The sequence below is a fragment of the Oratosquilla oratoria genome, chromosome 1 (assembly GCF_046742065.1).
Source record: "Oratosquilla oratoria isolate Oo_2021 chromosome 1, ASM4674206v1, whole genome shotgun sequence".
Lineage (NCBI taxonomy): Eukaryota > Metazoa > Arthropoda > Malacostraca > Stomatopoda > Squillidae > Oratosquilla > Oratosquilla oratoria.
Genome location: NC_134777.1, coordinates 117,733,731 through 117,751,125, shown reverse-complemented (window position 1 = coordinate 117,751,125; position 17,395 = coordinate 117,733,731). Strand labels below are relative to the sequence as shown.

General features: G+C 39.8%; 1 protein-coding gene across 11 annotated transcripts in view; it reads right to left on the bottom strand.

The window, feature by feature from the left end:
* Positions 1-4,472: 4,472 nt before the first annotated feature.
* The window catches only part of CRMP (Collapsin Response Mediator Protein), a 237,055-nt gene continuing 224,132 nt past the window's right edge, over positions 4,473-17,395 (bottom strand). For 6 of the 11 annotated variants that reach the window (XM_076185022.1, XM_076185076.1, XM_076185029.1 and 3 more), the window contains 10 exons: positions 16,873-17,000; positions 13,540-13,719; positions 13,320-13,433; positions 12,509-12,741; positions 10,209-10,434; positions 9,697-9,807; positions 8,033-8,206; positions 7,425-7,590; positions 6,222-6,309; positions 4,473-5,334 (listed from right to left, as the gene is read on the bottom strand). In XM_076185022.1, coding sequence (XP_076041137.1) covers positions 5,319-5,334; positions 6,222-6,309; positions 7,425-7,590; positions 8,033-8,206; positions 9,697-9,807; positions 10,209-10,434; positions 12,509-12,741; positions 13,320-13,433; positions 13,540-13,719; positions 16,873-17,000 — 1,436 coding nt within the window. In that variant the 3' untranslated portion in view covers positions 4,473-5,318. Of the gene's footprint in view, positions 5,335-6,200; positions 6,310-7,424; positions 7,591-8,032; positions 8,207-9,696; positions 9,808-10,208; positions 10,435-10,822; positions 11,056-12,508; positions 12,742-13,319; positions 13,434-13,539; positions 13,720-16,872; positions 17,001-17,395 lie in introns of all 11 variants that reach the window. The other 5 variants (XM_076185038.1, XM_076185048.1, XM_076185057.1 and 2 more) reach the window with 5 other exon arrangements.

Genomic DNA, 17,395 nt, shown 5'->3' with positions numbered 1-17,395 from the left:
CATTTGATGTTGTCTAGTTCTTTTATTAAACTCTCCAGCCTGTGGTCTTCTGAGAAAGTTCTTACGTTGTAAGTATAGATCTTCATTTTCTTCATATGTTGTTTAATGTCCAAGACTTGGATCTGCTGGGACAGTGCTTACTCACGTTCGGTGGCACACTGCCTGTAAGCACGCGAGGCAATGCAGTTGGACCTTTCGGAGACAATGGTCCAACAGGAACACCCGGTTTTGTTTTGGTTGTACTATTCATGGTTGCTATGAAGGGGTTTTGGCAGTAATCTCACCTCCCTGCCAATTGGTTCCTGGTAAGATATTTCTCTGGTGTCACCTTATTCATTATATTCGGTGAAGCCCTATATATCCATAAGGTGCCCAATTGTCCATACCGTTACTATGACGGTGTAGTATTCTAGTATGGAGGGTAACCATGGAATGAAATCAAAGCAGTGTCTTTTCTCTTTATTGGTTGAATCAGGCGAGAATGTGGCGAACCTGAAGTCTGGAGCTGGAAGTCCTTGATCCGGTGTTAGGAGAGAGAAGGTCTTGGAGCTTGTAGATCATCGATCCGATGCTAAGAGAGAGAAGGTCTCGGAGCTACTAGACGAGTTGTTGCTGTTGCTGGTGAAGAAGCTGGTTCTATGGGCTATGGGCTGCCTAGGACAGACCACCCGCTCGCACGGGATCGGTATATGTGGGAGGGGAAGAATGTCTGTAAGAAAATGAAAAGATAGTGGTGTATAAAAGAGGGCTATTGCCAATAAGCGCTTTTTGCATGGGCAATAAACTAAGGGGCGATTGATGGTGGTGGCTTGGGAGAAATTGGCAGGGAACTTGGACAGCGACCAAAAGTTGAGAAAATGGTAAGAGGCATAGTAGTAATGGTTGAAAAATGGAAAAATCTTAAGTGAGAGGTAAACTGAAATGAGAAGATGTCGTGTAAGAGAAAGTTAGAAAGGAAGCGAATTTTAGTAAAAAAAAAAAAAAAAAGTACGCGTAGATGTTTGTGCATAGGGCATGATTATGTTCGTGAGAGGTGTGTGTATGTATCTTATGAGAAGTGAGTAGGGTTCCCTTTCCGCATGTGGCATTGCTGATTAACCCCAAGCAAGGCAAAGTGCGTTCCTGATTAACCCCAGGTGAGGCATAGTGTTCCTGATTAACCCCAGGTGAGGCAGAGCGTTCCTGATTAACCCCAGGTGAGGCAGAGCGTTCCTGATTAACCCCAGGTGAGGCAGAGCGTTCCTGATTAACCCCAGGTGAGGCAGAGCGTTCCTGATTAACCCCAGGTGAACCAGAGCATTCCTGATTAACCCCAGGTGAGGCAGAGTGTTCCTGATTAACCCCAGGTGAGGCAGAGCATTCCTGATTAACCCCAGGTGAGGCAGAGCGTTCCTGATTAACCCCAGGTGAGGCAGAGCATTCCTGATTAACCCCAGGTGAGGCAGTGTGTTCCTGATTAACCCCAGGTGAGTCAGAGCGTTCCTGATTAACCCCAGGTGAGGCAGAGCATTCCTGATTAACCCTAGGTGAGGCAGAGTGTTCCTGATTAATCCCAGGTGAACCATAGCGTTCCTGATTAACCCCAGGTAAACCAGAGCATTCCTGATTAACCCCAGGAGAGGCAGAATATTCCTGATTAATTCCAGGTGAGGCAGAGCGTTTCTGATTAACCCCAAGTGAGTCAGAGCATTCCTGATTAACCCCAGGTGAAGCAATGAGAGATATCCAAAGCGTAGTCAAGAGAGTGGATCCAATGGCAGTGCGAGGGGGGCAGGCAGGCGAGTGTTGATTTGTGTTTCTCTTTTCTTCCAAGCACAACTCTGAAAGCAGAGAATTACATGACTTGGGAAACATGTGCATTTGTCAAAAGTGTAAACCCGCTCACCAGCATCAGCGAAGAGGTTAGGCGTGTGCCGGGCGGTTGACAGGAGAGGTCAGGCACACCCTCCCCCACGACCAGCCGGCGAAGAATTATGGGTGTTGGCTGAGAGAGCTTGAGTGAAAGGCGATGAGCAACTCCTGCTGAGCTAGTGAGTATGTGTGTACTGTATATCTCTTTTCTTCCAAGCACAACTCTAAAAGCAGAGAATTACATGACTTGGGAAACATGTTTATTTGTCTTAGGTGTAAACCCGCTTGCCAGCATTAACAAAGAGGTCAGGCTTGTGCCAGACCGGTCAGCAGCAAAGGAGAAAAATCCCCTCCACCGTAACCAGAAGGAAGGAGAGCCAGCAGTAGTACAAAAGTGTCTCATTCCTTTACAAGTAGAGATTTTACCCTAATATAGATCAAATGTGTGACTCTGGCCCATAGGGGCACCCCAAAACAGTCCCTAAAGTAATGATATGTCTTAAGGTCACAAACTTAGGATGGTGCCCTTTACAGAGGACTTTGTAGTGTGGAATTTAATGAACCATGCCCTTGGTTCAACTTCACTGGCGGGAGGGTTTGAACGGCCATCCCCTTGTCCTTCACCACAAGTAATGTCAACACCTTGTACCGAATCCTCAAAATCACTACTTTCATGTAACTATATAACGAACACCCCTGCACAGGGGCAAATATTTACATACACTTCTCAAAAGGCCATTTCCCCTATTAATAGGAAGTTGCCAGCCAAGACCAACCACCCTTCACCCATTGTTCTCCCTTTATTTCGACACTTTATGGAAGAAAGGCCATCCCTGTACTCTGCCCAAGTCATAAGTAATGCAGCAAGGCACAGCAAGGCCCAGTAGCCAAGCTGGTTTAACCCCACTGCTTCATTACATAGCAATCCCTCCCCTCATCCACCCAATATTTTACAGAGCAGATAAGAAGAAATCCCTTTGGGTTGTGTCCATTTATTAATTTGTCATTGTTCTCCAATTATAATCTCATGCCCTCTCCCTTCTCAGCTCAACAGACATACATCTTGTACCTACAACCCCCTTCATATCCAGTCTTCTCAAGTTTATTCTATCCATCTCTGCCTTTCACATTTATTTTCTTTAGTATTTCTTCACCCATTCTTTCCCAAGACCAAGTTTTCTTTGATCAGCTTGGCCTGCCAGCTCTTTCCATTGCTGCTCACCTCATTTCTTACTCTATCAATCTTTGTAGCCCCTGCTATACTTAAACACCATCTCAAACCCTTTTAAACTTTCCCTTTCTGCCTCCCTTAAATTCAAAGTTTCTGCCCTATACAGTGTCAAAGGCACAATTAGCCCATTGTGCAATCCCCTTTTTGTGTTCATTCCCATATAACCATTTCTCAGGATACTATATTCTTTCCAGGAGAACTTGTTTCATTTATTCTGTAATTTACCTCCACTCCCTGCTAAATACATAACACTCTCCTCTTCCTTCAGACTCTCTCTTATAAAACTTATCTCTAACTCGCTGCCACCCTCTCCCCTTGTACAATTTCATCACCTTAATTGTGCTTACATGTACATACATATACCAAAGGCTTTTTCCCCCTTACAAGGGAGGTAGCCAAAAAAACAAAGGCATAAAGACCATTCCCACCCATTCCATCCCTAATACACCCCACTCCCCTCCACCCTCCCTCTTATCTTGGCACCTCCTGGATGATGGGTCATCCCTGCATCTTGTCCACTGCCCTGAGTCAGAAGCAGTGTCACAAGACACAGCACATCCACAGCAAGGCCGCTTCATTAAATCGGCGACCCCCTCCCTCTCCGTCCCCCCCTGCATAAAAGGAGATGGGGAGAAATCCCAAATTCCACCACTAGCAGCCTCAGACCTAGCCACTGGCTTACCTCACATGTCCCTCCATTCTCCTTAACTTATGCCACCTTATCCATGTATACAGTGAACAGTCATGGTGACATTACACAACCCTACATTCACTTCAAACCATTCACTCTCTCCTCTTCCTAGCTTAACACAAGCACTACTCAAAATCTTTTAGCTGCCATCAGCAATCTTCCCCCTATCCCATGTCACTGCCCCATGTCCCATAATACCTTCCCATCCTTACCTTTTCCACAAATCTACTTTGAATATTTATGATATAGTTTACCATCACAAACTCCCCCCTATCAGGAGGCTAGGACGGTGCCCCTTACAGAGGACTTTGTCGTGTGGAATTTAATGAACCATGCCCTTGGTTCAACTTCACCAGTGGATTCAAAACCACCATCACGACCTTCGCCGCAAGTAACAATGCCATAACCTGCTCAACCAGCAGGTTGATAGAAAATGATACCATGCTTCAACAGGTTACCATCTTCAGAGCTAGGTATTCAAGGGAAGTGTCACGTATCCTACAGGATATGGTAATTCTTACTGAACATGTACACAGTATAGTAATTCATTTTTACCGCCTCTCACATTTTTAAGTTTGATTTTCCTCAAACATATGCACTTGTAAGAATTCAAAACTTTCTTCTAATTTTGGTTTGATTTGCCTCCATATATTTTGTACACAACATAACTGGTTTCAGTAGGTAAAAGACACACACACAGTCATTATTTAAGCTTTACTGTCCTCTACCTAGAATACATGGAAGAGTAAGGGACTTCATACTTTAAGGAATGCCAGTTCCTGACTTCAGTAGAAATTTTTATCTAGAATATTCTGCAATGCATAGGAAATAATTCAGCAGTCTGTAATAAGATCCATATAATATTAAATAAATCACCAATTATATCAATCTGCTTTTGTGGCATTGACACTTGTTCAAAGGTGAGGTAAATTTTTTTCTTTTGAATTATAAATGTATGAATGTGCATAACGCTTACCCTCACCAGCACTGGGGTGCACAGAAGCAGTGCAAAGAATTGCCAAGTTGTTAACAGAGGCACAGACTACATTGCAATGATCATTATCCTGGCAGTGAATCGGCAAAAGCTGCACCTCAGCAGTAACTGAGGAACTGAGGCTCACAGCCCACACAAAAGACACACTATGGCCTGGAATTTACTTTTCCACAACTTAATGTAAAGTGCCTGAGCAAAACTTAGTCTAATACCTAAAACTTCAATTAAGCAGACAGACATGTTTATATTCTTAAAGCAATGCTGATAATGCAGTGTTCTTATGTGAAATAAGGAACTGGAACAAGTTGTACACAGATGGCCACTGCATCAACCTAATTAAAACTGTTTTGCTGTAAATCCTTTTTATGCAACATCACAAGTAGCAGCATAATGAGAATAGATGAATCAAGATCATTTTTTACATATGTGATCTCAATGTTGCTATGTTAGCCCTTTCTTCAAATGTTGAGACTGATCTTCACCAAAAACTGCCAGATGCCTTGCCACCTGGTGGATTGTGCACTTTGACGGAGGGGCGTTTGGGTGATTTGTCATCTGCCTGGGCACCTGTAGGAAAGGCAGCAGCCAAATTAATTCATAGCACGACTCTTATTGTTTCCATTAGTTTTAAAAGTGAAAGACCTAAGATATTTTTTAAGAAGTGTGTCATATTCAGAGTGAGGCCATATGAGTGCTATATCTTGAGCTAAAAAAAATGTGTGGCTTCAGAAAAAAAATAAAAAATAAAATTATTTCAGTTAAAAAGTGCGAAGAATCTGTGCTATTTCATGATCAGGTTACTTCGTTACTGAAAACCAAACCTCTTCATGAGGTTGTATTTTTATATTTTCATTTTATTTACACAAAACTAAGAATGGGAAGCTCTGCAGCCATAAATGGTAGTAAAAGTAAAGGTGATGGGAACTCAAATAAAAAGTGAAAAAGAAAGAAACGGGTTTAGGAAAGCAATAAAGGTTAGTAAAACGAAAATTAAAAAAACTCCAACACTTAGCATGCAGAAGGATTATAAACAAAACAAAAGGGTAAGATGAAAGGAAAGAGGGAAGCTTTAGATCCCGTAATAGCATATAGACGTGTACTTAGGTCTCTTTAGCATATGCATATCATTGGAATTGCCACAAGTATCTGCACAAACTCAACTTGCATAAAGCTTTGAAGTACTGTATTTTTTTTCCATGTCTTCTCTATACAGCAAATCAAGAAAGGAAGTATTCTCAAGCTCAGAGTTCGAGTTGCCTGCATTAAAACATTTTTCAAGAGAAACAAGTTCATAAAGTAAATATTAAAAGCTGCATTACAGTTTCTAAGCTATTCCAATGACTAAGAACAACAGTAGGATCTTTGCAAGCAAATAAATAGCTGCAAAGAAGTTTCTAACGTCTGTTACAAAACACATTCCAATATACACTGACAGGAGTGTTCAGTCAAGTCACCAGAAAATTCCTGGCAGAGATTTGCCTTCCTTGGAAAAGACAATCTTGATTCTGCTCCGCTGGGACTCCTCGTCTCCCTTCTGGCGACCTACGGTAACCCCAGGAGGTTTTGTGGTAAGGGCTTTTGTACACCAGTAGCAACATAGTTAAGATACCAGATGGAGAGGTGGATCAAGACTCATAACCACCACTAGAGTGGAGATCATGGCAGTTTAACCATTTTTTTGGAGGGAAATTATTCTCCACGTGGGGTTAATTTGAAGGATATATGTAATGTACTCCCAATGACATGTCATTTTGTTTCATCAAAGGTAATTTTTTCCCTACATTAAATTAAGGTGTGGCTATTACTAATAAGCAGTATAATTTCTGTAGCTTCATTGATGATTACTATTTTTTGTTCACTAGTACATGATTTTTCTTTATATAAGCTTAGAACACATTTTCTGAAAATATTATTCGGATCGGTTTTTCCTTTGATATGTTTGCACTGATAGATAGATAATAGGATAGGTAATTACTGGTCTCCATTTTAGGGAAGCAAGTCTCCACAGAACCCCATTTAGTCATATCATCTCTCACAACATGGTTCAAGAATGTAACAATACTACTCTAGGGGTAGAGTGGATGATGAACTGCTCAGAAAACTGCTTGTTACTCCAAATGGAAACCAATTTTGGAGAAAAAAAAATATATATATAATTCGTTGATCTTCATATTTGCTTATATTTAAACTAATGCCTGCTTGACTTGATCACAATACCTTACTTAACAAGCAGTCATCATGCAGGGTTTTAAGCTCTGAGCCTCAAACGAGTCTGACATTATGCCTACACCAAATAGGAATATGAGGAAGTAGGTAAGAAAAGAGGATAGAACAAAACCAAAACTGAAACCATGATATGTCCTCTCTGAAGTTAAGCGATGGTTATATATGTGATCAGTGAGTAACCTGTTACATCAAAAATCACCTGAAAACTGCACTCACCATAGTGACGATTATGGTGCAGATATCTAGTTAGACGTAATTCACTAAAAATAGCATTGTCTGAAGTATATACTTGCAGGTGTGCTGTGAGGTCGCTAAGACATGCAAGGGTGGAAAAAAAAAATAATAATAAAGAAAAAGAAAAAATGGTGATTGTGGCATGTGATGTCAAACTCCCCAAAGGCTCAACAGGTGTTAGTTGGCTGCAGGCTAACCAGAAACATGGAAGCTGGAGTCGTGGAGGTTGAGCCCACCACTTCGAGTCGGACCTCGAGTGTAGAAAGTTTCCTTGGTAGCTGTGAAGGGCGACTCATGTGCAGATCCTCGGTGACTAGTGCCATTGGGTTGTGCCACTGGACCATCATATGGGGGCCTATCCACCTACGAGGCAACAAATGTATTCATAAATGTGACGGACTGTATCAGAAGTTATTACAAGTAGTAAAGCTGTTAAAACAGGAAAACCTCACTATACGACCGTGTGCTATAAAGTAGGTAAAACGAATGTTGGGTGTATGTGAAAGCCCCAGGAGGCAAAAATTGAGTGGGAGGGGGTTGATAGAGTCCATGAACACAACCCCCACTATTATTTACATGTAAAACCCACCTTGATATACAAATTTTTGCATTGTGACCAGTCAACTGGGAACATATCTTGGTTGTATAGTGAGGTATTCCTGTCCGTAACATGACATTCATCCTTGATAATACATAAATGTATATCTACTAAAATATTTTAGCCTTCTGGCTTGTAACGAGTATGCTAATCCACATTAACGAGAATGAGGCACATTAAAATACAGGTGTGCATATCACTACTCACCTTTGTAGGTGCACTGGCATTGTCTCTTTCCTTCACACGGGCATACACATGAGGGGAGTATACAGGTGTGGGCACAAATTTACCAGAACCTGCTACTGCCTTTACTTCACCTTGTTCAACAACTACTCGGCCACCACATACAACATATTCAGGAATGCCATGTACTTCCATGCCCTGCATTGGGGAAAAAAATTGTAATAAAAATATATATAAATCACTAAATAATAATTTCAATGACCCACACAGCTGTTCTTGGAAGGTACCAGTTACCAGGTTCCCAAGAAGCAATGGAAGTGGAAAGACAATGTTGGATGTATTGAAAGAGAAATTATAGCAAAAACTTAAAATGTACACAAGTATGCATAGGTTAGGGCAATAGGTGAATGTGTTGCCATGAGAACAATGGATGGAGTATGTCATGGTGTCCAGAAGAATGGTTGGAAGAGTTCTAGACAAGACCGAGGTTGGATCATCTGATGGAAGGGAGAAAGGGAGTGGACGTGAGGTGGGGAAAAGAGAAGGGAGGCTGGCTGAGAAAGGGAACGAGAATGAATACCAGGAAAAAAAGATGCATGGAATGTAGCGAAAGAAAGGGCAGAAAGGGTGAGTAGAATATGTGTGTGTTAGGCTGGTTGTCTATGTCCCACATTGGGCTATCAAATGTTAGGCTGGTAGTCTGCCCCACATTGGACAGTCAGGCTGGTTGAAGGCAAACTCTGGGAGATAGAGTTGGTTTTATTTAGCAATGAAATGTTGGGCACCAGTTGGAGGGGGGGGGGGTGAACAAGACGGCAAGGGAGGTGACGACTGTGTTTCAAGTCCTGTTTCCAGCGATCTGCTTGCAAGGGAGAGGGAGAGAGAGAGAGAAAAGGGGGGGGGGGCAAGAAAGCAAGAAGCAGTGAGCTATGCTCCTGTATGCTTCTCTGAGGTTATCTGAATCTTCGGGCATTGGTCCATCCTTTATGTACATGGGCAGATCATGATCTGTGCTAATTGCCGTAAGGTCAAGTGTGAGGCGAGGGAAGTTGGAGGCAAAATGTTCTGACGCCGGTGACTTATGAAGACAGAAGGTAGGCGTTCCTCAATGAATCCAGTGTTATGAGTCATGTGGCCAGTAGAGGTGCAAGCCAGCCATGGCAGGCCAATGCTGGCATTGCATGTATGCTTCCTGAAGAAGGCTTTGTATGATGGTCATGCAGTAGACCCTAGCACTGGTTAGTCATCCTGGAGCTCCACAAGTTATTCCCTTGGGAGGCCTCAGAAGTCAAATGTCATGGGCAGAGAAGAGGTAAGGACAGGAGTGATGAGATGAGGACAGGAGTGATGAGATGAGGACAGGGCGTGATGACTATTCCTTACTTGTTTACAAGAAGAAGTCTTATAATGTGCAAAGATTGTGTGTGGGATGAGGAGAATCGGTGGGATTAGAGAGAATAGTAGTGAATGATGGAATAAGGAGATGAGAGCTGTGGTGGCAGGGAAGCAGGTTTCTTTTCTACCACTACCACCTCTTCATTCTACCACTCAACAATATCATACAATATAACACATTTCATATAAATTATTTTCAATATCTAGGACTTGTATTTGTTTCTGAAAAGGTTAAGATGTACATATTACTTTTACATTTTATATACATACAACTTTATTTCTATCTTGCTTACTTCAAAGATATTGAAGTCAACTGCATGGTGATGGGTCTTGGCAGAGATAACACGGGTTTGATGTGGGTTCCATACCACCAGATCGGCATCAGAACCAGCAGCAATACGACCCTGTTGATGGACAACATTTAGGTTCAATATTGCTGTAATCCTTATGAATAAAATCAAGGTCATTACTTTACTTTAGACAAGTCTTACTGATTCTGTATTGCTTATGTGAAAATTATAAAGATTAAGAATTTTGAACACCACTTCAAGGTGGTCTAAAAAAAATACCAGATACAACCACCTCATAGCACTTATCACAACCAGCACAGAGCATTTATTACTAAATTGCCATACACTCAACTTCCAGACAACAAAATCCCTTCACTGAATCTGTGGTCATAGCTGGATTACTGGGAACTGGTCTTGCAAGAGAACAAGGGCAAGGGGAAGACTGATAATTTATCAATATTTTATAAACGACTAAATCTTTCTTCACCTGACAATATACTATTATAATTTAATACCTTTTTGGGATAAATGTTGAAGATTTTTGCAGCATTAGTAGAGGTAGTTGCAACAAATCGGCATGGGTCCATTTTGCCAGAGGCAACACCCTTTTCCCAGATGACTGACATACGATCTTCTACGCCATTTACTCCATTAGGGATCTTGGTAAAGTCATCTTTGCCTAATGCTTTTTGTGGAGCAGAGAATGTGCAGTTATCGGTACCAGTTGCTTGTAGATCACCACTGAAACAAGAGGATGATTTGTCAAAAATCTCTCTAAAAGTAATGTGTACTTACAGGTTTAAGTCCCGAAATACTATAATAATCCTGCAGGATTCTCAGTTATATACTCCACTGGCTTGATACAAATGTATTTATTGAGCTATCACAATAGGGGAGTCTTTATTTTTCAAAATTAGATTTACGGTCTCAACTTTCAGGATTATGACTTGTATGTACATTTATTAGCTCTTTCTGTTTTCAAATCTGTACATAACACCATTGCAGTAATAATAAAATTGGAACACACTTAAAACTAACTACAGTACATTATTTCAAAAACTACCAATTAAAAAAAAATGTATATGTACAGATACAAGGGGAGGGTGTATATCTTTAGGCCTTATCTTACATATTTAACATATCCATTAGTACACTTGGTGTTTCCGGGTCCTTGCGAAGAGGTGGCGACATAACATGACCTGCTGCATGTTGCCAGCAGCTGTTGTAGTAATGGCTGCCATCTGTTCCCAAAGCTGCAGCTATAGTTTCCCCATACACTGCATGTCCATTCCTTCGCTTCTGCCCCAATACATCAACTGCTGCTTTGCTCATCACTTTGCACACGTAAAGAGGGCAGCTCACCTGGAGTTATATGCACACATACACACGATGAAGGTAAAGACAAGAGCAGATATTAAAGGAAAGGAGTACTGAGAAAGCGAGAGAACCACAGCCTTGTTCCAGAGTGAAGTTCTAATTGATTAATAATCAAGTTTATCAAGTATTACAGTAATTAGTGTCATGACTGATTTTTGCTGTTGGTTATGAAGAAGAACATCAGTAATCAGTTCACAAAACTTGTTAAAATACTACACTGTACATATGTAAAAATATACCCATACTGAGTACTGCCTGCATGCTGATGTGCAGTTGGTACTTGAGGGACTTTTTGGGATGCCCCTATGGCCCAGAGCCACATCATTCCTTTATGTTTGAGTAAAATTTCTGCTCATATAGGAATGATGTGATGCTTTTGTATTGCTGCCATCTTTCCCTTATCCCATCCCCTTCAACATGTTCTTAACCACATCTCTTGATTAACTCTTCCCTCTCTGATGTGCTGGGGAGAAAAATGCAGCCACCATGTTCCTATGCACATCATAGAAGGCAACTAAATGGGACTGAGTGAGGGGACTGTGAATATCCCACTTTGTAGACCTAATGTCTCCTCTACAAAAAGTTAAATTATAAGAGGGTGTGGGAGGACACTAATTAAAACCTAATTTGGTCATTTTATCTATCTATATACCAAAGACTTCTTCCCACTTAAAAGGGAAGCAGCCAGCCAAGGTACACACCCACTCCCACCCTCCACCCACTGTTTCCCTCTTATCTTAACTCTTTTATGGATGAAAGGTCATCCCTGTCTACTGCCCTGCCCAGGTCAGAGATACAACAGCAATTTGGTCATTGAATGTGCATATATGTGGTATGGATGTGAGTTGAAGGAAAGATTGGTTGTATGCTTATGAGAACAAAGATGGACGTGTCAGTGTTAGGCAAAATCTCATCAGTCACTGACTGAGTAATTTCTTTCTTCTCTTCTCTTTCTTCCACTCTAAACACCATACCTATCACATGTCCAAATTTAAGCACACATTTTCCTTTCAGATTAGTTTCCCTCAATGCTAACACATCCACCTTTCTTCCTACAGATATACAACCAATCTCTTTGGTTACATTTTTTACATCCACATATTCAAAGACTCAATTACAAGGTTTTGGTTGGAATATTCCTCTCACATCCTCATTTGTTTTTAATCTGTTGGAGAAACTTAGAAAGTTATTCCTAATCCTTTCACTATTCTATTTAGTTGCCTTCTATAACACATAGTAACATAGTGGCAGCATTTCATCCCCACCACTTTGTTGAGAAGAGTAAAAAAAAAAAAAAAAAAAAGGAAAGTAGCATGCAAATAGAGGAATTTTCTAAAAGAAACGAAAAGCAAAGCACCAAATCATGAAGGAAGCAGAAATAGAGGGTACTCATTTACTCAAACACACGCATGGACAACCAAATTTTTAGCTGACGTACTTAGCCAGGAGGTCCATGAGGAAGTTTGGGGTGGAAGGGTCAGGACGAAGAGGTGGACTCATGACGTGGCCTGCAGCGTGCCTCCAACACTTGTGCCAGTAGTGAGTACCATCAGTACCAAGGGATGCTGCAATAGGCTCTCCAAAAACAATGTGGCCCTTGCGACGATTATCAGCCACAATTTCAGCTGCCGACTTCGACATTACGTGCACTACGTATAGTGGACACCCCACCTATATATACATACACACACAAATGTACATACAGGAAAAATGTAGGGGTGGGGGTAGGGATGCTAATAAAAATAAAAAAATTCTAAAACAGTGATAACTGACTGAAATAATTAAATGCAGTGCATACTCAGCTAATACAGACAAGAATGATAAATAAAACAAGATAGTAGGCATGTTTCAACAAAAGTTAATTGAATTTGCAAATAAAATCTAAAAGAAATTAGGGAGGGAAAACCAACAAAAAAGCAATGCTAATCAAAACATCAAAATAAAACTTCAAAATAGTTTTGAAAGTTCCAGCATGGGCTGTGAATTCTGCAGTCTTTTAACTAACTCAGAAAAGTGAATTCTTCACTCTTATAACTTTGGAAAAAAAATTATTGATGCATCAATAACTTGTAAAACAAGTGAACAATAAAACCTTAATTTTTTTTTCACCCAACTGAAACTTTGGTTTAAAAAAAAAATACAGTACAGGGAATGTGGTTTAATTTTTTTTTTTTTTTCAGTTAGAGCAATACAGCAGGCTCACACCAGTAAATGTTGCAGGTGAATCTGACTGCAAACCACTTTTGTACCTGATTAGCCAAGACGCATGCTCTGTTTGTAGCCTCAGCTTCCACCTCCTCTGGACGACTCAGTTCATGACCTTCTGGGCCAGTTATACCCATGTCAAGTAGTTTTCTACAATTCTGGAAGAGGATATTTTTTCTTTTCTTTTCTGCTTCTTTTTATTTATGCATGTCAACATTAAACTCTTTCCTCATTAGTTACACTATACCTCATTGATGACACTACCTCTTTGATGGCATCTCCATGCTCAGCATGAACCTGAGCAAGAGCCCCAAGTTCCTTGCATCTTTTAAATGATTCCAGGAGATCACCATCGTCTAGTTGCCAAACATCTTTGTAGGCCATGAACATCTTGAACGAGTTGATTCCATGACTCAGTGTTAATTCTTCCATTTCTTCACGTACCTGAAAAAGTCATTCAGATGGGGCTCATCATTATATCAAGAAATATCATCCAGAAGTCTTACAATGATGTTCAAGGTATTACATAAGCAGTTTTGCATTTAGATATTAACAGAGCTGGGCACCAGTCTCTTAATCTGTTAATGGTTAATTAACAAAAAATATTCTATTAATGGATTAACTTTTGAGTTAACTTTGAAAACCATTAATGGACTAATCAACTTCTGTTAAATTGGTAACTTCCATTAATAGTCTGTTAACTTCATACATAAACTTTCCTTTATCTTCAGAATTTTAGTACAGATTCTCTTGAGAATGTGACAATAACATTGAACAAGCCATTGTAACACTTTCCAACAAAATATATATTATTTTAGTGTGAAAAAAGCAAAAATCAGTGCTTTTGAAAATGAATAAATGAAGAGTATAAAGATACATCTGTTAGAACACACGACATTTCCTTTTCACTGATATAAGCTCACCAACAGTATATACACTAAGTCTGATGTACAGTGGCTATGCTAATAGGAGGGCAGTGGAAGTTTTGCCCAGCTGCATGCTTGTTATATTGTGGTTTGCATTTGTGCACATACACTACAACCGGAGATAATAGTCCGTGATGAATTTTTACCATATCTCAATAACTACTACGTCGATTTAGATGAAAATGTACATGGCATTAGATTACACTATCAGTAACCTTTCATTAAAATTTGAAGTCAATATCTTTGTTAGTTTTTTAATAATCCAATTTTTTTGTTTTTCAGGTGAACAGAGATAATAGTCCTCCTATTGAATATTAAAGAATGGGGCGTGGGAAAGATCTTACAGAGTGTGAGAGAAACAAAATTATAAAGGAAATAGCGCAAGGAGAGTCAGCTGGTGAAGTAGCCAAGAAACTAGGTCGACATATAAAGACAATTCGTAGATTTTTACAAAATCCCAAATTTAGGAAAGTGCGCAGTGATAAAGGGAAGTTCAAGTCTGTTACATTGCGTGACATCTCTCATCTTAAGCGATGCGTAAAGAAAAACCCTGGAGCTACAAGTAAAACCTTGTTTGCAGATGCTGGAATTCAAGATGTCTCCAAAACAACCCGAAATAAGATATTGTCTCAACTTGCTAAATATAATAAACCTACATGTAGGCCTCCATTGGCACCGAAACATAAAAAAGCTAGGCTAGAATGGGCGAGGAAACACATGAAAACCGATGTTAAGAATATATTATTTACAGATGAGTGCCGAGCCACGTTAGACGGGCCTGATGGATGGAGCAAAGGTTGGATATTTAATGATAACCCAGCTCACATGCGTTTGCGGCGTCAACAAGGGGGTGGAGGAGTAATGTTTTGGGCAGGTATCATGGGAGACACTATGATTGGCCCATTTAAAGTGCCAGAAGGTGTGAAAATTACTGCAACAACATACTGTGACTATTGAAAATGTCCTCTCAGACTGGCTGGATGAACTCCCATTATCAAAGCTCACAAAAGTCATTTTTATGCATGATAATGCACCAGCACATGCTGCCAAGAGAACAACGGAAATGCTCTCCTCCATGGGATTTAATGGAGACACTTTGATGAAGTGGCCAGCCTGTTCTCCGGATTTAAATCCGATTGAAAACTTGTGGAGTATCATAAAAAAGAAGATCTACTTAAATGGCAAGCAATATACGTCTAAGGATTCACTGTGGGAAGCAATAAAAGAAGCTGCTAGAACAGTACCACCCGCCACTATCACAAAACTGACTGATTCAACTACCAATCGCATATTTGAGGTCATCAGACAAAATGGATCATATATCAAATACTAATAATAAATTTATGAGATGTATATTTAATATTTCATTCTTGTAATTGATTGTTATGTTGTATACTTATGGTATGGGTTGTTTAAAATTGTTATTTTGCTTTACTTTGTATATTTATCCTTATAATTAACGAAAATACATAAATCCTTTTAACAGGACTATTATCTCTGTTCACCTGAAAAACAAAAAAATTGGATTATTAAAAAACTAACAAAGATATTGACTTCAAATTTTAATGAAAGGCTACTGATAGTGTAATCTAATGCCATGTAAATTTTCATCTAAATCAACGTAGTAGTTATTGAGATATGGTAAAAATTCATCATGGACTATTATCTCCGGTCGTAGTGTATATGCTCCCTTTCCTTGTCCAAAAACTTCAGACCAAAATAAAATACGAGTCCTCTGCCGTCTCTAGCCTTGGGGTCTATCACTCTGTAATGATTTCATTTTTCTGCCTATATAATTGTTTTCTGTTTGACTGATAAGCGTTTGTACCGCACTGATATTATATATATATATACTTTTTTTTTTACCTCACAGACCAGTTTTTTATCTAACTTATTACTCAAGTGACAATATTCAAATTAAAAACAAAGAAATGCAATTAGTCTGTCTGATTCTACCTGTTAAGGTACGAGTTGGGCAATGGTCACTATTAGCAAACAATAATTACAACAGATATTCAAATCAGAAAATGAAGGTATACCAACAATATGGTTTTTATCATTATACATACATATCTCAATTTCAGCCATTTTTGCATGTTACCAAGCTTTGTAAAACATGTCTTATTTAAAACCCAATTGGAGGACTACTTCTTTCTCAAGGAAGAGAAGTTGATTTTTAGTTGCAAGGTGTGCCCACCCAGGTCTGTTCTAATTAATGGTACACGTCAAGTCTGAACAATCTCAAACAGCACGTGAAAAGACCATATACCGCCAAGTTCATACAGTTTGAGATGAGTGAAGTCAGGTTCTTTATGTGGGAAAGCAAGGCTTGGGTCTCCTTAGATTTGAGTAACTGCACTTTGTCAAGCTCATTTTCACCATTATCTCCCAAGAAAGCACGCCAGCAAACCAGTGGAGAGTCTTTTAGTATCATAGCTACTGCCAGTGGCGAGATAGATTAAGAGTAACTTCTGTCACATTCTTCTCAAATTAATGGAGTAACAATTAACAAAGTTAACTTTTTGGTCAATGGATTAACGATTGATAAAGTCTAATTTTTAGTTAATGGTGCCCACCTCTGGATATTAGCATCACTAAAGAATCCATCGTCCCAGGATTAAGTCACATTTGTGTATGCATTATGAATGTTAAAAAGTTCACTAATACCCACCTTGTGGCTCCACCAAGTTACACCCACGTGGAGAGCATAATCACAACAGACCTTTGCATCGGCCCATGCCCTCCACCTGTGATAAGCTTCCACCAGAGACTCGTTCTTTTGTGGCAAGGCAAAGTCCACTGTGGAGAGAAATCAGGTGGCCATGCTGAGCAGTGATAGCAAATAAATACAAAAAGTACAAAGGAGCATTGGAAATCATGAAAGTTGGTAAAGGAGTTGTTATTCATTCAATCTGTATATATATAGGTGCCCCTCTGTGACTGATGGCACTACTTTCTCCCGTTGGAATTAAAATAAATGTTAATAACTGGTATGTTTGGTTGAAAGATTCATCTTTATTTCATAAAAGTGTTGCTCTCTTCTTTCTTGCATTTCCAATTGTAGAGAACCAAAAATTATATCTATCCAACTGTACCAGCAATTCCTGGTCTGTATCCAATTAAACCACATCTGACAACTTTCACCCTGCTGTCAATTCAGACTGTTTACCCATACCACATGGTTCTAAATTAAT